This window comes from Morchella sextelata (assembly GCF_020137385.1).
Source record: "Morchella sextelata strain SCLS chromosome Unknown scls_11, whole genome shotgun sequence".
NCBI classification, from domain to species: domain Eukaryota; kingdom Fungi; phylum Ascomycota; class Pezizomycetes; order Pezizales; family Morchellaceae; genus Morchella; species Morchella sextelata.
The window spans coordinates 1,451,734-1,472,909 of NW_025408626.1; the positions used below are offsets into that span (position 1 = coordinate 1,451,734).

At 44.7% G+C, this 21,176-nt stretch overlaps 4 protein-coding genes across 4 annotated transcripts; 1 reads left to right on the top strand and 3 right to left on the bottom strand.

Annotated features, from left to right (window-relative positions):
• Positions 1–3,770: 3,770 nt before the first annotated feature.
• On the bottom strand, positions 3,771–4,344 carry H6S33_001804 (uncharacterized protein; the record flags this gene model as incomplete). Its single annotated transcript, XM_044833172.1, has 2 exons — positions 3,771–4,141; positions 4,233–4,344. 2 exons carry the CDS (start codon positions 4,342–4,344, stop codon positions 3,771–3,773), a joined length of 483 nt encoding a protein of 160 aa, XP_044693865.1.
• A 1,377-nt stretch (positions 4,345–5,721) lies between these two features.
• Positions 5,722–7,239, bottom strand: H6S33_001805 (uncharacterized protein; the record flags this gene model as incomplete). The annotated part of the gene is made up of 8 exons (XM_044833173.1): positions 5,722–5,777; positions 5,960–5,999; positions 6,149–6,225; positions 6,282–6,378; positions 6,714–6,733; positions 6,804–6,870; positions 7,048–7,117; positions 7,193–7,239. The coding sequence occupies 8 exons, from the start codon at positions 7,237–7,239 to the stop codon at positions 5,722–5,724; spliced, it is 474 nt and encodes a 157-aa protein (XP_044693866.1).
• Positions 7,240–8,800: 1,561 nt separating this feature from the next.
• H6S33_001806 (uncharacterized protein) lies at positions 8,801–9,181 on the top strand (the record flags this gene model as incomplete). Its single annotated transcript, XM_044833174.1, has 2 exons — positions 8,801–8,943; positions 9,004–9,181. The coding sequence occupies 2 exons, from the start codon at positions 8,801–8,803 to the stop codon at positions 9,179–9,181; spliced, it is 321 nt and encodes a 106-aa protein (XP_044693867.1).
• A 7,048-nt stretch (positions 9,182–16,229) lies between these two features.
• H6S33_001807 (uncharacterized protein) lies at positions 16,230–20,142 on the bottom strand (the record flags this gene model as incomplete). Its single annotated transcript, XM_044833175.1, has 2 exons — positions 16,230–17,842; positions 17,916–20,142. 2 exons carry the CDS (start codon positions 20,140–20,142, stop codon positions 16,230–16,232), a joined length of 3,840 nt encoding a protein of 1,279 aa, XP_044693868.1.
• Between the last annotated feature and the right edge of the window lie 1,034 nt (positions 20,143–21,176).

Genomic DNA, 21,176 nt, shown 5'->3' on the forward strand with positions numbered 1-21,176 from the left:
AAATCTCCAAGTCGGCCGGAAGAAGACGGTAAACGGATTAGAGTAGGATAAAAATGGCTCATTACTAGTTACCGACCGACGCTGCAGCACACATATTGCATAGATACTGCATATACATAGAGCAGTCTGATCTAGTACTTGACTGAGTCAGGGTTAGGGTTTCTCCACAATGAAATTGATTCACCAAAGATCACTCGGAAGCTATCCACTAGCTCAGCTCAATCGACGTCGACGTTCCCTTAGTGTATATAGTTCGCAAATCTTGAAATAGATTATGGTTACTCCCAGCAACAGCACCTCATGCAGGATATACCCTGCCCGGCCGGTAGGTTATTTTTTTTCTTTGCTTTTTCTTTCTCACTCCCACTAATTGGGCTCTCCCTCCTGTTTTGATTTTTCCCATTAATATCCTCTTTCTCCCTGGCCGCTCAGAGATAGGGGATCGACCCACGAACGACGTTCAGCTAGGATGATGTACCGTCCGTAAGATCTTCCCGATCTGAATCTTACCCGCGATCTACTACACTTGAGGGGAGGAAGAGCCAGAGTAGTGAGGTGGGGGGGAGTGTCAAATTACCTTGCTCCCGGGCCATTGCATGAACCGGGTTGGATTTTTGGTGACCCGCAATGTGTAAAGTAATTTATCGCACGTGGCAAAACTGTTAGGCAGGGGGCATGCATATAAGTGGCCCCAGGTATTTTGTTCACTGCCGGTCAGATCTGGTAGAAGATATTTCTTTTTAGCATTCATGTCTCGAGCACATGTGTAGCTTAGAGAAAATTTCGAAAGGTCCTGAACCTTGGCTTTGGGATTTTGAGATATTTTTGTTTACTTTTTAGGCCATACGGGTCTAGCAGAGTATAATTTGTTTTCTTACCATCTGAGTGGATACGTAAGTTTTGAGGTTGTGGAAAAATAAGTAATCGCTACACACATATGTACGTAAGTGATTCAACCCAAATTTTTGACGTTTCCTGCTCACATTCGAAGATGGGCTATAACTTTGAATAACGCGCCAGCCCGAAGAGTCAAACCTGTGATATATCTATATCCTTTCATTACTGATTTAGTAATTTATGCCAATAAAAAGTTTGTACGAAAACCTATATGCGCTCATGCAGGTCTTACGTCTCAGTGTCAAGGTCTAACGATCTGTGAGTAACTGACGAAACATCTGATGCTTCAGGCACTCTATCAATTGAACATAAATATCCTTTTAAACTGTTCATAGTATAAACTACATACTCTATAGAAACGGCACATCACGTTTCACGGGTTTTGAATCCTACCACTTGAGGTGTGGAACTGTTACTAGTCCTTCTCGGGCGGCTTCAGTTCTCATTTAAAAGTGGATAAATGCGTGGGCACGCTAGTTAAACAAATTCTTACAGCGGGAAATACGTGCCGCTCTCGGTTTCGGAGTAGTTTTTCCGAAACGCATATGTTATTGAAATTCGTTGACATAGCCACTAGATGCAAATTTTTATTGGCCGGCGCTCTTGCATAAGGTGGCGCGGGGCGCGGGTACTTGTCACATTGGAGCGGTAAATGGCATAACATGGAGCTTAAGGTCATCAATTGCGCTGTTAATCGGTGCCTCCATATTTGAGAGGAAAAAAAGAAAATGTATTTCTGCTTACCTAGTTATTTTCTTTAACTGGAAAAGAATCCTAGTTTAAGTTTCTCCCAATTGAAGCGTATATATATACATTACAATATATACCATAAGGATCGAATCGCACCGAGAATTTGACGGGGAATCTTTATTTAGCTAATAAAACTCTAAATTCGCAGTTAACCCAGTCAGCGAAAGAATAAGAATAAAAAAATCCGCGTTCACTTGTTACTCCATTTGGCCAAGACCTGAAGTCCTCGGCAATTGAAGAACCCCAGCGCCTGGTTTACCAATCAGCACACAAAGCGCCTTTTTCTCTTCGTGACAGTTCACACACATCGATTGTAACAGTTTGGTGCTCGTCGTATGCACACTGCAACTTGAAAGAGTGCTGGCATGAATCTTTCCAGAGTACCTCCTCCTCCCCCTAGTTGGCCCAACAAAAAGGATCAATAATATCCCCACTAGAGTACCAGATACCAACACGAAGCCGACCAGTGCAAGGAGTGAAAGCCAACAGTTTGTTCAAGTATCGAGGACAATGCAGGTAACCTAGGGTATATACAAGTGACAAGTTTACTGTTTGTTTCGATTTCAGGTTAATTTGATATTGAACTGAGTTTAAACCAATATTCTTATAAATTAGTTCAACATAAAATATTGGATATATACACGTGATTAAGTTATTTTGACTTGGGTAGAATCTCACATTTCAGAAAGTTGCATTAATCTGCAAAGTCCGAGTGATCATCGATGACCATAGAAGTGATGATAGCGTCTAACTCGGCTAGAAATGCTGCAGAAACTATCGTGGGATATTTTTACGTACTTGATTCAGTTCATTGGATTATCTCCATAAAATTGCTTAGTTTTCATCGGTGAAAAACGCCGACAGCCTTCGAACCTACTAGGCTCTATTTAAGTCAGACCCTGTTTTTCTCCTCCCTCAGGCTATCGAGTACAAAGCCGAAAGTCTTGCCGGTCATTTCTTTAGATATAGAAGTTAATATGGGTCTAAGTGACGGCTAGTAGCAAGGCTTTAGACCAGACGAGGTTAAGTTTTACTGTGGGTTCTCCACAGTAGTTATGTGGGGAGTATCGTGACCGGCTCATCACGCCCTATGCATGTATGTACCAGATAATTATACTCTACACGTATGCAGGAGGAAATATCTCCAGGAAGCCTGGAATTAGACTAGGGATCTTCCCTCTGCTCTAGTGTTTGCTTTTGAAATTCTGATCCAACCATTGGTGGGACACAAATTGTGATATACTAATACGCCAATCAAAGAATACCTTTAACGTATGAGAGTGGCCCGTGTTGTACCCAACGTCCTTGACGTTGGGTTGCATACCAGTAATATTCCCTGCCAAGATGCACGATCCGGCATTGCGGATGCTAGCGCGTCTTCCGCGAGGGTGAATAGTTCGATCTGGAGGAGCATGACAGCTTGACCGCCTCATGAGGGGGACCACGTCAAAAGGGGTTATAAAACGTGGAAATTCGCCGAATGTCAGGCAATCTGCACTCGCGATACTTAACGAGACAGGAAATGCCGGCAAGATCAGCAACCGGCGAGATCTAAATCATCTGTTTGTAGAGTAGATATTAAGGGAGGCATCGTCAATATGGCGTAATTGAGGATCAATGCATGTCTGAACCACGGTATCACCGGGGCTAGGCGTTAAGAGTTTTTTTCATCATTAGTTTTCTTCTGATAATAAAGGCTTGTTAAGATGTGACAAGCGGTTTCAAGTCGCTGAATAATGATTTTAGACATTTCTGCGGGGTATACTGGTCGAGTGTATATTTTACAAGTTACAAAACAATCAGGAAGTCGATTGTAAAATGTGGTTGTAAGAACAATCAGGCATGCCATTCACAAACAAGACATATGGACTCACTCAATTCTTTTCGTTGGATAGAATATCTAGCCACGGAAAAAAAAATCCAGACTTGTAGCGGTACTCTATAATTCCACCACGCGGATTGTATGTCAGCCTCAAGTTTGCTGCCTCCCGACATGTACGATCAGTTGTAAAGGCCCCATATGGGGATGACGGCGAGTCTTGCTCTAGTAGTTCCCCCCGTCTGCCCACAATTGTTTATTGTAGTTTTCGGTTAGCCTTTCATCGTTTCCATATCTAGGATGCTCAATTAGTATTCTGGTTTATCTCTGAACCCTCGGATTTGATGTAAATGTACTTTTCCTGCCATTCGACAAAACCCCCAGTGAGTACATAGACCTCTTGTTTTTTTACTTTTCCATCCTCATCTCTTTCCTTTGGCTTTCCATCATCATCAATATTCTCAGTTGTAACCCTTATTGTCGAGTCTGCTCCGAATAATCTTTCACGCTCACGGAGGTATTTCACAGCGGCACTAGGACCGCGAACCTGTGAGAGGGCACAGTGAAAGACAACCTTCTCAGCCCCTTGGAGCTGACGTGCAAGGTCTGGTGCACTGTAATCTAGTGTTTCTGAAGGAACATGACGTGAGGATTTGATATGACCACCGATGTGATCTGTTGATTAAACCACACTAATCAGCGTTTTAACAACCACAGGGATTGAAACTCATTATTGAGTAATAAAAAAAGCTCTGCAAAAACGTACCTGAATCTCTCACATCAACAACAACAACTTTCTGATCAGTTGGCTCTACCAAGAGCAGCGCACTGAGCCTCTCACGGGAGATTCTATTCAATGATGGAAAAGCACTTGACATTTTCAAAACGATGAGTTGATGAATTGGTTTGTTCCTAAGTCGAAAGTTGGATTGGTGTGGGTGGAAGGATGGCGGGATGGCGGGGCTAACGCGGGGTTGAGGCGATCTGTTAACGATAGTAGTAGAAATAAGTACTATCCTTGGAAATACACAAAATTTGACCTTCTATCTTATTTGTTTAGATCGGAGTTACCTAACTTCAAAATGATGTCCCCACTATCTACAAGCGCCAGCTTCTTGTTGGTCGGTAGCTGCCTAAGGTTTGAACTTCCTTGTTGTCAGAAGTGCCCCAACTGGCCTTGCCCGGTCCTATTATGCGTGTAGATCTGGGCACGACCCTTTACTGAAAGCCTGAGTATAGCCAGGTGGAATACTCTGCCATGCCATATATCGATTACCAACCTACATGTAACCGATACCCTCTGCCCACCCAATTGCATAAAACCCCTGAATTTCATGCTGACATTATTTAAGAGGCTTTATTGGTAGGGGCTTACAATTAGGGCGGAGGCCGGATGGGGGTACGGTTTTGCAAGACGGGAACAGATACTATAAACAGATCAAGTAAGAGCTTGGGCGCTCGTGACACGGCCTGGGTGATAAATAAACCAACGAACGACAGCTTACCCATGAATTAACCCGTATTTCAATGCGAGGTTGGAGATCAAGTGAAATATCACCCAAATAAATTTTGGGAACATTACCAACCAATAAGAGTACAGTATGTTGCCTGTGTTCAACTTCCACAGAACAGGCTGGGTGGTTAGAAAAAGGTTCGGATGCCTGTTATAATGAATTAAATGCTAGGATGATAGGGACACAGCCCCTGACAGGAATTTGGAAAGTCATATATACTCTTCTAGCAAGTATATCCGATAAATATAAACCATACGTACCAGAAATGATCCGAGTTGGAAGATTTCCCCATGAATATGGTAGAACTGGAGACACCAGGTAGAGTTATTGATTCTTGAAATGTATGTGTTTTGATATAAAATATAACTACATGTACATGTAGTTAATTACGAAGGGCATACACATATGGTACCTGAGCATATATGCGCTGGCCATGGTTTTAAACTTGTCTGCTCGACTTTTCTTACCATGAAACAAGCAAACTAGCTAGCTCAGGTTTAACATTACATGTAATATCTCACGTTCTATATGTATATGTATGTTATCTTCGGTCATTTTTATGAAAAGATTCCACTTCTGAGTTGACAAGCCCCCACACACCCAAGCTCTCAAAGCGAGAAATAGTGGAATTATCAAGCCGCAGCCAATGGCCAGTCAGGAGATAAAAGCCAGAGTGTGCGGGGTAGGATCATGCAGATATAATGCAGGTTCCCGTCTAATGGTACCTGGGTACATGAGTCGTCAAGCTTGTTGTAGATGATAGAATGCTCTGATGATGTTGGAGCGTCGATTTTTACCTAGTAACAGATCTCAATCTCAGCCAATAGAATACAGAATTGAGAAATCATGAGCATTGAATGATAAAATAAGGTGTATGCATATAATCTCTATAGTGATGAACTTTTGAAGTCGAAGATCTAGAGTTTGCGTGGATACCCAAGTATCAGGTTGTGGAAAGCCTTATTCACAGGAAACATACCGTGTCCGAATCCCGCCCAACACATAATATTAATTGCATACTAATGGCCATATTTGAAAATATTCCGTAAACAATTAGATCTTTTGATAGTCAGACAGCAGAACATGGAATATACAGCCTCGTAGGATAGTTATAGCTATATAGAGCACGTGTAGTTTTGGTAATCCACACTCGAGTGGATAAACTTACTCTAGAGAGCTGGCCAAAAACCCACCAACCAGGAGATCGAAGCATTGGATTTCCCTTTGAAGATATTGTATCCTCGGCTGCAGCTTTTATTAAACATAACTCATAAACATACCACGTGACAACCCCCACGTACCGCGCGTTTCTAATTGCCATGGAGGGCCGAATATCGAATTTACATAGCCCCAACTAGTTGGCAAGATGGGAGTGGGTATGATCAACATTTGAAGTGACTAGCCAGGAACGAGATCAGCAACAACGTCGTAAAAAGTTCCCATAGCTTTCCTGCTGCATGCAGGGGCTGTAGTTAAGCCCACGCCTATCCTAGGGTTGATTTCCCTTCCTGGACCAGGCGCTTTGAAGCTTAGACGCCTTCCCGGGCCACTCGAACACCCCCATCACTCGAACAGTTGACGATTATTGGTGGAGAAGCCCAATTCAAGAGGTAGAGAAACCGGTTACAGCGCAGATCCTTTCTTTTTTGCGTTAACTGTTCGAGTGAGGGGGGGTGTTCGAATGGCCCGGGAAGGCGTCTACCGGAGAATCTAGCTGCCGAGAATAACTTTACATGTGCTTGATATTCCTCAACTGAAGAACATAAATTGTAAGCGTGTAGGCACGCGCGTAGAGTATAAGGTGGATCCATGATAAGGCTTACCCTCTACGCGGCTCGATCCAACAGATGCCTTCTCCGGAACTTTAATTGCAATTCCATATATGGATGGCTGGACTTCCAGTCGAGTTGATGGCGATCAGTTGCGTAGTATCACCTACCATGCTGCTGCGGTGAAAGCCCTCAAATTGATTGTTATTGAGATGCCGTCATAACTGCCGTCATCAAGCGCACAGGGCCATCTAGCTAATCCTGCCGATAAGATTGTGCAGAAATGCTTATCCGGTACCTCTGAATTATGGAGAAATTCTCCATCGGCCTCCGGGTTCAGTGTGGTTCGTCCTTTCAATACCCTATATCTGGATGCGTATGATCAGTTGCAAAGTAACCCCCACAGAGATTTGGTTCTCAACGTCCCATGAATTGATACTTACATAACCCTACTCAACTCTTTAAAGTGATCGACACTGTGGAAGGACATTTCTTGATGCGGAAAGCAAAAACAAAAGAAAAAGGCCAACTATACCAAAATCGTTTCTTGTAGTAGAAAACATTATGCGGACCTCTTGCATGACCCCTTGCTCCAGTCTCGCGAAATATTGACTACAGGTGTACCCTGCAAGCCCAGTTGTGAAGGGCGAAACAGGAAGTACAACGTGGAATGCAGGAAGTGCCTTAGAACGGAACAGAACCATTGTATACGTATTAAAGGGCAAAGGAGAAGAAGATTATAGGTACGTGTAGGTGTACTCACTCTGTCTAAGCAGGCCAAAAATGATATACTCGCGCGTTAATTAAGTCCTGAGAAATTTTGTGAGGTCGTTGCTACCAAGAATTCTCAGGACTTAGTTAATACATGTAGGTGAGTATATTACATGTAGTATACATTTATTGTAGGCCAAGGACAAAAAGCCCAGGCTCATGTAGTCAATTGGGAGATTGAATGTAGAAGTCGGCGCAGAGTACTGGTTGCTTCTAATCCTGGGAAAGACCCCAGAGTGTCAACGTTAGCAATTGATCAGAACACGAGATGGTAAACACGCACAATACAATGCTTATACACACGGACTCAGAATTATCTTTTTAGAATTCTACAGATTGAGAATTGCGCCAAGGAATGCGATGATGTGGACGCAGAGTCTCAGAGTACTATCCTGAGCCCATGGAGTTCGATGTTGGGCGCATACATGTAACCTAGACATATGTACTCGACAACTCGCTTTAATATCCGAAGAAGCCGATTCCGCGCATAATACGGTTGTAGAGCACTGGTGCTCTTATTGCAAGTAAGTAAGGCGTAAGTCGCGGGATCCGGAGGACATCATTGAAAGCTGCCGCGATGCGACGGGTGTGCATAGGACTTTCTTTAGAGATTACATAGGGGTACATGTATGTACATGTACATACACACATGTATATGTATACTTTATTCGATGTATACCTACAAGCTGGTTGCTGCAGTGCCGGTTGGACTCAACCCTGGGTGTTGCTGTTCATCGAGTGAGAACGAACCCCGGTGCAGCGGTTGCATTGTTGTATTGTACTAGCTACTAGCCGTTGGCTACCATGCCTCGCGTTTTCGCGATTTGCTAATATCCGAAAGGATCAAGGGCATTTCTTTGGACAGACAGAGCGGATGGCATCCTCCGCGTTTCTATTCTCCTTGATCAATTAATCACTTCGTCTTCTTCTTCTTCTTCTCTTCTTCTTCTTCTTCTTCTTCTTCTTCTTCTTCTTCTCCTACTACTACTTACCTCACCTCACAAATCGAAAATCATATCAGTAACATCCTTTCAAAAAATCCCTCCCCGCTTTTTTTGGTTTGGCTTTTATATAAACCACCCACCACCCACCATCCACCACTGCCCCCCCCCAACCCCCCGCGCTAAATTCTATCACACAAATTCATTCAAGTCAACCTGGCTTCTGTCTATCTAAAGACATCTTTACACTCAATTGCATCACTCACTCGAGTCAACCAAACCTCCAGGGCACTTTGTTCAAACTTTCAGATAAAAGCTTTCACCTCGTACAGCGCAAGAATGGGCGTGACAAAGACAATCCTTAAGAATGGCGACGGAATAAACTTCCCAAAACCACCGGACACAGTCGAAATGCACTATAATGGCACTCTTCCCGTTGGAACCAAACTCGCCGATGGCACGGTTACGACAGAGGAAAAAAAGTAAAGAATTATATATCTAGCCTAACTTTACGAGACTCTACTAACCTATAATATCTTCAGATTCGATTCTTCTGTTGACCGTGGGGAGCCCTTCTGTACCAAGATTGGTGTTGGGAAGGTTATCAGAGGTGAGCCCATTGCCCGCCGTCGTCTACTTCACATTCAGAGGAACCCCCACTGGTACCTGCTACGATCTGTTTCCGTCGCCACCTTCCTTCTTTGGAACGCAAGCAGCTAGGGATCGTTCGGACTGTTTTTTGACATATTTGGTAGGCTGGGACGAGGGAGTCCCCACGATGTCGTTGGGAGAGAAGGCTCTATTAACTATTACTGGGTAAATCATCCCTATTGGAATATCCCCATCCTAGCTTTGTCCCGTTGAATATTCCTTTTCCCTCCACCACTTGATATGATAGGAAACGTTTTTTCGGCTAACCACATATATAATTACTCGCATGCTTTTTAGTGACTACGCCTATGGAGAACGGTATGTACCATGGATTGCGACACCTCATCTATCCCGGTGATTTACTTACAGGGGTGATCCTTACGTCACAGCGGTTTTCCCAATTTGATCCCCCCGAATGCTACTTTGTGCTTGTAAGTGCTTTCCGTGCGTGCATAGTCAATGTGATTAATATCGATATCGATATCAACATTCGCATTGTTTGTTACTTTGAAACACAATACTGACTTTGTGAAAACAGCGAGGTTGAGCTTCTTCGTATTAACGAGAAGAAGGCAGGCACAGCTGACCATAAACCGAACGCTTGATTCCAATTACTTTCTCTAAAAGCATCATCAAATCGGATTCCACATATGGGGTTAAACGGCCGGGGGAAATTGGTGTTTTGTTTTCGGTTTCAGAGAATGTTTTTTTCTTGATGGATTTTTCTGGGTATGTTTCGTTCGACCTTACTGGCTACTTTTTGTAGCCAGTATGTAGGCATGGGAGTCATTGTAGCGGTTAGATTTTGGGATGATTGGGGGTGGTGATAAATGGAAGAAAATTTTCGAAACTTTTTGATGCTGTTTTCTTCATGAACTTCTGCCGAATCCCACGTGTGAATTAACCAATGACTTCTTTCAGATCATGAGCACCCATGCACAAGCAGGTACTCTACATGCAGGCAGTGGTAAATCTGAGTTGAGGCTCGGTGTATGGATTCCAAGCGAAGTAAAAAGAAAAGAGCCAATTTTTCGTGCGCTGCAGATCAGATTTGGATCTGTGTTCTTTGACGATCACATTTCTCTTGCCCGCATATATATAGCACTGGCTAGCCCAATCGGATCCTTCTAGTTTGCAGAAACGACAACGAAGCCGTTGATCCTACGTCTCGAACCCCTCGGCTACGAATTCGGCCTTCTCCACGCCAAATAGTATGGGGGTCTTGTAAACGGGTCTGCCTCGAATCCATGGTACTTTGTATTTACATATCCGCAGATATGTAAGTAATGATAGACCAACCTGACATTGGCGAACATCGATCCACCCCCAGTCAATTCTGTGAAACATCTAGCGTCATCAGCCGAGGGGTTAACTACATGTAGAACTATATCTGGTTGCGTAAGGCGATTCATGAGATAAATTTCATTATATGTTCGATGGAGCTCGAAGAAATAGTACCTACTCCCGGTATTATATCACAGGTCAACACGCATTGTAAATGGCTAGCGAAGATGAAGAAAAGTGCCTGGCCAGAGTCTTACCATTACCCACCTGAGCTCGAATCAACCAGGCTTCTCTTGGGTTCTGGAACCACCCTATTTGTATTTACCGCCGTACTACAGGTCTAGGATCGATCCAGCAAAACGAAAGAGAAGAAGGTGGTTGTAAAGAGTCGAAGATAATTTCACCGACTCTCTATAATACAAGGCTTTTGCCGAAAAGAACTAGACTTCTTTGAACATAGATATATCAAACCAGACTGGCATTTGACAGGACATTATGCACGATACATACGCCATAATATCAAGAAAATTGGTCACATTTACAAGGAAAACCACCGCGCTTAGTCAGCTACTCTAGTGGCCAGCAAGGGTACCAATGAAGTCTGTACGATGTGGATGAAAGGGGAAAAGAGTTGATGAAAAAGGGGAATTCTGACACCACATAGGGTTTATCAGATCTATGCAACCACCGCATTAATTGAGGAAGGTTAAACGCGGGTTGAACTGGCCGTCACCTCACCACTATGCAGCAGCTAGGTATGGAGGCAGGGCAGGGGTGATCTCATGATTTGAAACTATCCCTTGAGACGTGTTAAAATTAACTGTCTACTCACTCATATAGAACTATCCCTTGAGACGTGTTAAAATTAACTGTCTACTCATACAGACAGCTTGTGAGCTCTGATGACCTCCAGCCGTGATGTGTGTGTGTGTAAGCTCTCTATAGCTAGCTCTTCATTATATTCTTTCTTTGGGCCATGCATGATCATATGAGCGCAAAGCTCGATACTAGATCGACCACTACTATATTGTTTTCGAGTCTCCCATTGTTCGACCTGCGAGGCAATAGAACATCCTACATGTACATATACATATACATACATATAACATACAGAAGTAAAGTGGGTCATCTTAAACCCGAAGGCCCATCATCATCGCCATTATCAATTGCTACTACATATACATACGTATACGTATGTGAGAAAGTTTTCAGACCAGTGATCATGATCGTAAAGTTCTAGTCTCCGAGCAGAGACCTACTCCTTGCATGTACTCATGAGGTACCCCACGAGGGGGGAGAAATGTGGCCACCTGCTTAGATGTTTAAGATGCAAGCGAACAGAGAGCCAACCATACACCGTGTGTTTGACAGCGGCACATATGGCGACAACGGAGTTGCCCAAAACTTGCATACGGGACTTACTTTCCAAAGCTGTCCATGAAACCGAATCGTAGCGTCCAGATAGGTATTCTCAATTGAAATGTGATTATGAGCGATTGAAATGAAGTTAGCGAACTGGCAATTCAGATAATTTCTGCCTTATTGTTAATTGATGATATATTTCCACTCTTGATGCATAATTCCTGCAACGTATACAGCACACCCACCCACATGTACACACACATACATCTCACACTATCTAACCCCAGATAATTTTATCAAGCTTTATAATTTATAAATTTATATATCACATAGATGTGCTGGTATCTTATGTAATTATTCTAGCGTAGTCACCGCCCTCACTCTTTTTCTTGACAGGCAAATCCCACACTATATTTCAAACCCACCTTCACAGGTACAACTACTTATGCATGCTTCCAGGGTACGTGGATACATGTATATATATCGCAAACCCTGTATCCGGTAATTATGTCGAAAAATGACAGTCGAAGGGATAATTCATACTCCGCTCCCACCAGATATCTCTCAACGATCATGGGAGATCGGTATATGTAGGTAAATACAGCAACGACATAGCAAAGGCCTGTGCCTCTCTGATCGCTATCACCTTAATTCAATTAGCGCGAATTATTCCGACATGAAAAAAACAATCCTTCGTAATTAAAAGGCAAGGTTACGACTTGCAATTCTGATTGGGCGCATTACTCTCAAGACGGAGGGTAAGTCTCCTGACTTCCACGACATAGTACAGGGCCGACATTGAAGCGGACAAGCGTCTTGATATGCCAACTCTATGGGGCCCCCTAGCTTTCTTCCTCCTCCTCCTCCTCCTCCTCCTTCATTCAGAACCCTCAAACATCACCAATGTAGATCGATCTGTTGAGCCCAAGAGTGAGAGAAGGAAAACCCCTGGTAATATAAACTTACGCCAAATTCACAACTATAACTGCGCAGTGATTCTATTACGCGCAAGCGAATTCTATAGACTAATCGATCGATCGACACATCCATCGGCCCAGAAAGGATCAACTCAATCCTAAAAGTAGAATTAATCGGCGATGCATGCCTATTTGTAGGAGCAGTATTATAACAGCTACAAATGATTTATCCAGAGCTCCCATAGTCACCGCTCTACCGAAACGAGAATGAAATAGGGAGAGATTTACTCACGATTTGACATAAAATCTCTTTTTATGGCGTGTATTCCTGATACACTATTATATAAAAAGTATAGTTATAAAACCGGTTCCCGATTACATACCTACGGCAATTATATGTGCAAGGTACATGCTATGCAGTTACATGTATACAGGGGTAATATCGTACCGTTGCCCTGTGGTTTTATTCTCGATTTTGCACGGTTAAGGGTCGACAAGACTAGACGTCATACCAGGCTATGCAGAATGTCGAAAAGTGTAAAGAATTCTTCATGTGTTGCATGAAAAATCAATAAGGTTTGTGGCTACATATTCTACTGGGGAGCCAGAGCCAGAAGATGCCGGCACATGGGATAGAGAAGTAGAGTACTATATTATATGTACGTACTTTAATTTACATCTAGTGGTGATGGTTAGGGACCACGTTTTACGGCCCGCTATTGTGGCCTGGCCAGCTGGGTACATGATCTTTGATTCGTGAAATGGCAAGGTGACCCGAAATTCTCACTTTGTACAGGGTATATAACGGGCAGATTGTATTCCGACGACCGGACCTATCGAAACTCTGAATTAATATAAAACGGCACAGTCTTCTCGAAAACTGGAGGGGCATGAGCAGAATTTTAGGCATGGTCCAGGTTTTGTGGATGAAGCGTACATGCATTCGATATCCCCTGAGATTGGCAGGGCTAAATAAACAAGGTTGAACCTAGTTATCCATATACATTAAAATCGTTTAATTCAATCTTGGGAAACCCAATTGCTTGTTTGGTACTTTGAGACCAATCGGAATTCAAGACACAAGCGACATACATACATTAGGGTTTCTCCTTGGTGGTTAATATAAACTTCAGCGAACCGGGTTTGATCAAAGACCAGATTGAGATTTATACATATAATATACATACGTCTTTTTCAGCAAGCGTCATTAATGGCCAGTTTTGGTTTCCATAGCCACGATAAGATACGACGTGTACAGTTGCGCTACATACAGTTGGTGCAAGAAATAGGCCGAGAAATCGACAGGCATTATTCCAGTAGAGTGCTTATTGCTTCCATACATGTATATTGCAAGAGAAAGGTGATAGGACACGTATAACAATAGATAGCTGCATGTACCGCCGCACCCTGGATATTCTTACCTAAGGTGACCGGGTGAGATCGCATGATCCACCATCCCGGTCCTTATAGAGTTGAGGCAGCAGTACTTGTGATGAAGACAGAGGTCAAAATCAACCAGGCGGTTAATAGTCTAAGATACATATGTAACTATAATTCAAAAATGGTTCTTAATTTTTGAGCAAGCGTGCACGTACCATAGCCATGCTTTGATTGATTTATTGATTACTTCATTACCATGGCCATGCATTATGTATGTACGCGTCTAGATTTTAAATTTATATAAAGGTACTAACTCATGCGATCACGCTATATTCTTTTCATTTGATTAATACGATGATCGAGATTCAGTTATAATCTAGCTTGATAGAGTTCTATGGATAGGAAGGTCATTCACAGTACACATCATGGGCTATCACTCGAGGAGCCGGAGGCTCATAGGACTAATTGATCGATTGATTGATTACTTCATTGAGGCTCATGAATTCCCCTGTAGTGATCCATGAGGTTCATGGTTCAGGGCCTGTCAAAGCAGAGTTATATTCATGTTAAAATAAACCTTCCCCTTCCCGCTTCTATCTTTATTTCGGGTTGTCTATCCATGAAACAGTGTGCGCGTGGTGGCTTTATCTTGCTTTCGGGAAACAAAATTGATATCACCCGGTACTGATATTAGCACTGATCATGACCAAAAGGTATATCCACTCTATACTGCCCTTTTTATCACTAACCACCGATATTCGTAGACTCACTACTCACCGCAGTATGGGTTTTAGGCTCTATCTTAGTCTGTATCCGTACAAACTGGCCGCCAACTTTCATTGCCTATTCCTTCGCCGTAATCACTGCACCTATAACTCGAGTACACGCGTAGTGGATCCGGAACGTTCTTTGTATTGTGGAATATTCCTCCTTTTTATGTACGTAGGCTTAGAATAATGTCGAGTAAAACCGTTCATATAATATTTAAGACATGCGTGGTGATGTAGGTGAATGCACTCTCAGGCCATTGTTGTTTTGGCGTCACCAGTTATCACTCGCTTCATTTCAGTGAGCGCTAGGTACTAAATTAGTTACTCCCGATTTGAAATTGATTGTTTCCCCTTTTTCTTGATTTGAATCACCAGAGGCTCAACCATAAAAATCTTGTTTGAACCTATCCCTTATTAATACGTCTTCAAACAACTTACGTACATACTCCCAATCCACCAATCCCTCAACCAATCCACCGCTATAACTACATAGCGCTATCAAACAAAATATCTACCCCCACACCATTACAAAGATCAAATCACAATATGTATAACCACTAACAATCAAGAGTGAAATTAGAGATGTTTAAAAAAGAAAGAAAAAAAAGAGTACTGAAGATCAACTCAAAGTAATAGCTTGAAAAAATGTCATATAAGTTCCCTAACATTTCATCTCTTCATTGAAATTCCCCGACAAACCTGACGGTTCTTTTTTTCTTTCTTTTTTTCTTTTCCCAAGGTGGTATAATAGGATGCGAAGGACATAGTAAAAAAAAACAATCGAGCGATAGAATAGGAGTAAAAAAAAAACAAGCTAGCTAAATTCAACCAATCCTCCTACTTGACATCATCAAAAAATACAAAATTTCCCCCAAACCCCAGAATCCCAAATTGCATTAATTTTAATACGATACCTCCCGTAGGTGTGGGGAGTAGAGAAGCGAAATAAAGTTGCGCCCCAGCGCAGCCAGGCAACGTAGGTAAGTAGGTAGGTATAAAACATTCTGATACCCAACAAACGCCGTAAGAATAAGAAGCATAAAAAAACAGAAGAAAAAAACAGGAGTTGTCAAATATGTAAAGCTGAAACAAAAAAATAGAAAAAAAAATGGAGAAAACGCAAGCTCGGGTATAGATACAAGTTACGCACAGGGATAAGAAAATAATAAGGTGGTACTTTATGACATTGAAAATTATCTAAACTTTTGGCCGAATTGGTTGGTTGGGTGAATGGTACGAGAGGGTATAAACTAATAGTAGGAATGTCTGAAAACAGAAAGGGTTAAGTTGACTAGAGTGTTGATCCTTCTTCCGTTCCCTTACTCCGACACTGTCTCCTTCCCCGCTTCCTCCTCCAACTTTCCTTCCAGCGCACACAAAGAACTCTTAACATTCCTGACAAAATTAATTCCAACCCAGCGAATTCTCTGCCATCATCGGCGCCGAGATTTGCGCTGTCCTAGCACTGGCCCTTCCCCCACTTCCCCTACTTCCCCTGTGATCGAATCTCGCCGCACCGTGCATAACCGCGCCCCCACTAGCCATCAATCCACTCGCCGGGTTGCTCCCAGGCGAAACACTCCTGTTAATGGAGTTGCTTCTTCCGTGTCGTCCAGCCCTTCTCTGCCTGTACCTCCTAGCCACCAAGAACATCGCCGCACCATACGCTGCAGCGCCCGCAACAATACCGACACTCAAACCAATGGTCTTGCCGGATACGGTTGTGTTAGAGGATGTACTTCCCATAGGCGCGGCATCCCCATTGTCGGAGGATCCGTCTCCATTGCTTCCGTCCCCCCAGGTTCCACCTGTTCCGACGGCGCCGTTGCCGTCACCAGTCTGATCGTCGATTGATGCGAGCAATGGAATTGATGGGTCGAGAAGGTCTATCATCTGAGAGACAGGGGCGTCTGGGTTCTTGAAGAGGCGTGCGGCGGGCGTGTGACGGTCTAGATCGAGCTTGTTGACAAGATCTTTGGGGACGTAAGCAAATGCGAGTGTTGTGACGTAGCCGCGGGTCTTGGTGGTGTCATAGGGCTGGAGAGTATGCATAATCACATCTGAGGAGTCGATCTGGAGCCCGTAACAGAGACCGTGAGGGAGATATTCGAAGATTTGAGCGACAGCTACTGGGTTTTCGACGACAAAGGGGTAGTTAAGGGCGTGTAGGAAACCAAGGCGGACAAGGGTATAGTTATCGGGCGGTGTAGGCATGCCACCGGCTGGAGTGATTACCTTGGGGAGGTTTGATGGGATACCGGTCTGAATTGATGTGGTCGTAGTGGTGGTTTCATCACCTGTTGCAGTTGCAGTAGTGGTCGAAGTGGTGTCGGGTGCTATTGTAAGCGCAGAAGAGAACCATTGGGTGGTAGATGTGGTCGTGGGCTTTGTGGTCAAAGTCGTACTGGGGAGCTCGGTGGTTACAGTTGATGTCTCCGGGGCCGAGGAGGTCGTATTACCGGCGGCCGGGACAGAGGTGATCTTGCTAGTGGGTTCGGTGGTTGACGTCGCGAACGTGGTCGATACTGTGCCAGTGGATGTATGAGAAGATGCCCCAGTAGATGTCGAAAGAGTACCCGAGGAAGGATCCGCTGTTGAAGTGCCATTGACAGGCGGTGGGAACAAAGTAGTAGAATCATGTGGCAGCGAAGTAGGAACCGACTCTGTTCCATTGGTGGTGGGTGCAGGTCCTAAAATACTAGACAACATTGATGATGGATCCATGGTCGTGATTGTTGGAGTAGCAATAACACTGCCGTTGCCGCCGTCCGTCAAGATCCCAGTAGGAAGCACAGAGAGTAAAGAAGTGAGTGAAGTCGCAATAATGGTTCCATTGGTCTGGATGGGAAGTGGGATATCGCTAGTGATAGATGGGAGGTTGGTGGCGCTTGAGAGCAGGCTCGAAATATCGATAGTTGGGGCAGTGACATTAATAGCATAATCCGAGGTATGAATAGGCAATACACTTGAAGCTACTGAGGACACGTCAATGATCGATATCACAGGAGCAAGAGTATCTACAAACACGGTTACGTTAGCTCTCGAAAATGATTAAAAGTAATAAACAGGAAAATAATAATAGTGAATTACCATTCAAGTTACTTGGTAGGTTAGATGGGAGAACGCTTTGAATGACTGAGGTAGGTAAAATGCTTTGGACATTTGATGTGTCGGGCAAGGTTGAGTTTGCGATATCGGTAACCTGGGAGACAGCCGAAGAAACCACATTGCTGGCAACAGAAGAGACACCGGCTACAACAGAAGTGGCCTCTGAGACAATCCCGCTGGCAACTGACGTAACACCAGATACACCTGAATTGAGAGCTGAAGTGGCACCTGAGGCGACTGAGGAAACGCCAGAAGCGACAGAGTCGACGGCTGAAGTGACTCCTGAGACGGCCGAAGAAACGCCTGAAGCCGCGGAACCAACAGCTGAAGTAACACCTGAAGCCATGCTGTTGGCAACAGAAGTAACATCACTTACAAGAGAAGATGCTCCCGAAGTTACAGCACCGGCAGCAGAAGTCACTTCCGAGAGTGCACTACTGACAACGGCGGTGGCACCAGATTCGATAGACGAGACCGCAGACCCAGCACCAGAAGTGATTGCTGCAATACCTGAACTTACACCTGAAGCAGCAGAGCCAGCGGCAGAAGTAACATCACTGACAATAGAAGAAACACCAGAGACTGCGGAACCAACAGCCGTAGAAACACCTGAGGCTACACCGTTGGCAGCGGAAGTAACATCGCTGATGAGAGAAGATGCCCCCGAAGTTACAGCACCGGCAGCAGAAGTCACTTCCGAGAGTGCGCTACTAACAACTGCGGTGGCATCAGACGCGATAGACGAGACCGCAGACCCAGCACCAGAGGTAATTGCTGCAACACCAGAAGTTACGCCCGAAGCAGCAGAACCAATTGTAGAAGTAACATCGCCGACAACAGAAGTTGCTCCTGAAACAACAGCGCTGGCAACAGACGTGGCATCAGATGCAATAACTGAGACCGCAGACCCAGCAACGGAAGTGATACTTGCAACACCAGAAGTGAGACCTGATGCAGCAGAGTCGACGGCAGAAGTAACATCACCAACTACAGAAGTCGCTCCTGAGACAACAGCACTGGCAACAGACGTGGCATCAGATACTACAGAGTCTACTTTGGAGGCCGCTTCAGAAGCAACAGAGCTAACGGCAGAAGTAACATCGGAGGCTACAGAGCCGACTGCAGAGGTTACATCTGATACCACATTGGAAGCGGCAGAGCCGGCCGCGGAAGTAACACCGGAGGCTACAGAGCCGACTGCAGAAGTTACATCCGATACCGCACTGGAGGCAACAGAGCCGACCGCAGAGGTAACTCCAGAAGCTACAGAGCCGACCGCAGAAGTTGCATCTGATACCACACTGGAAGCCACAGAGCCGGCCGCAGAAGTAACTTCGGAGGCCACAGAGCCGACCACAGAGGTGGCATCTGATACCGCACTGGAGGCAACAGAGCCAGCTGCAGAGGTAACGCCTGAAACCACAGTATCAACCACAGAAGTGACATCCGCAACTGCGCTGGATGCAACAGAAGTAACTCCAGCGACTATAGAATCAACCACAGAAGTAGCACCGCCAGCAGCAGATGTGACATCGGTGACTACTGATTGGACAACTGAAGTGGCGTCCGAAACTGCCGATTGCGCCACAGAAGTGACCTGAGAAACCACATCTTCCACCTTTGAAGTAACCTCCGACACTGCAGAAGTCGCCTTAGAACCGACCTCCGATACAACGCTCGTAGCCCCCGAAACCACCGCGCTAACTTCAGAAACGACCGGCGAAACAACCGCCGAAGTAACCTGAGAAACAACCGGCGCAACAACTCCTGAGGTTACCTCCGAAACAATCGAGCTTGGCGCCTCAACTACGCCGTCAACAATGTTAAGAATTCCACTTGACGAAGCGGTGGTGGTCGAAGGAGCGGTAGACTCTGGGGTCGACACACTGGCGGTAGTTGTAGCATCGGAGCTTGGGGGCGGGGCGGGTAGGGCTGAGGACGGAAAGAGCGACGAGAGGAATGCGCTGAGGTCGGTGCTAGCTGCAGAGGATGCTGTTGTTGTTGAAGAAGGGACGGGTGGGGCTGGAGGCTCATTGGGGTCTGCGAGAATCGAGTTGTTAATAAAGTCGGTGACCGCTCGTTTGATATGTTTAGGGAAGTAGTGGGATGGTGTTGGCGCTGTGGGTGGTGCAGGTGGTGCATCTTGGGCGGTGGTTAAGCTGAGTGTTGTGAGGAGCGTGAGCGTGAAGATGATATTGGGAGTCTTCATGATTGTGGTTGTACTATGAATTCGAACCTATGTGTGAATAAGACCTTTCTTTTTTGTTTTGTTTTCTTATAATAGCCCACATAGGTCGTCGTCCTCCTACTAATAATTGGGTCGGGTTGGGTTAGATCTTCTTACCTGTAATGTGATGCTTAGAGTAGCTACAGTAGGTACAGCCAAGTTACTTTGCTTAACGAGCGTAATTGACAACCGCCTGCGTAGAAAAAAACTGAATCAAATGAACGTGGGGCCTATGAAAGGGAAGAACCAAAGAAAAATCTCAAGGAAGGAATGTGTCAGCGCGCGTTGACTTTCATTCCACGAGGTGTAGGTAGGTTAGGTAGGAGTAGGTAGGGGAGGGTGAGGTAGGGAAAGGCATGGTGTTATAGATGGGTGTGTGGGTGGGCGGGTGTTGGTAAAAGGGGGTCAAAAGTAGGGGTGAAACTTACGGAAAGAAGAAAAAAAGCCTCCAAGCGAACAACCACCAACCCCAGAGCCCAAGACCCAAATTTTAACCGCGGAGTCTTTTTCTTTAAGAACCTCGCGCTGGCTGTCAAAGTACCTGGCTAGCTCTGAGACCCTCCTACCTTCAATAGTTGACTATGGCGGGGAGGGAATCAAATGCAGATATATGGGGTCTTGCTTGCTTGCGCTGCATGAAATTAGCGGGATTCTTTTTCGCTTCTGGTCTCTGGCACCACTCGTATGTAGCGGAAATCCCACTTGTTACACACCCAGTCCCTACCCAAACAAAGAAACAAAAAATCACAACAATTGAATGGCGCGCGATAGAATGATAAGGCATAAAAACTTACAGTATTAATTAGCGTGCTTAGTTATCACTTGATAGTAAAGTTGGGAGAAAGATTCGATCCCTTGGAGTTGTCGGGGAATGCGCTTTTGAGACAGTAACAGCGTCTCGTCTTTCCGTACGTACGTATACGTCAGGAAAGAAGTTGCAGGAAAGTAGCACTGTAGCAGCAATGGACGAACGAGACAAACGAATGAAAGGGAGAGAGAAGGTGGGGTTGGGTGTA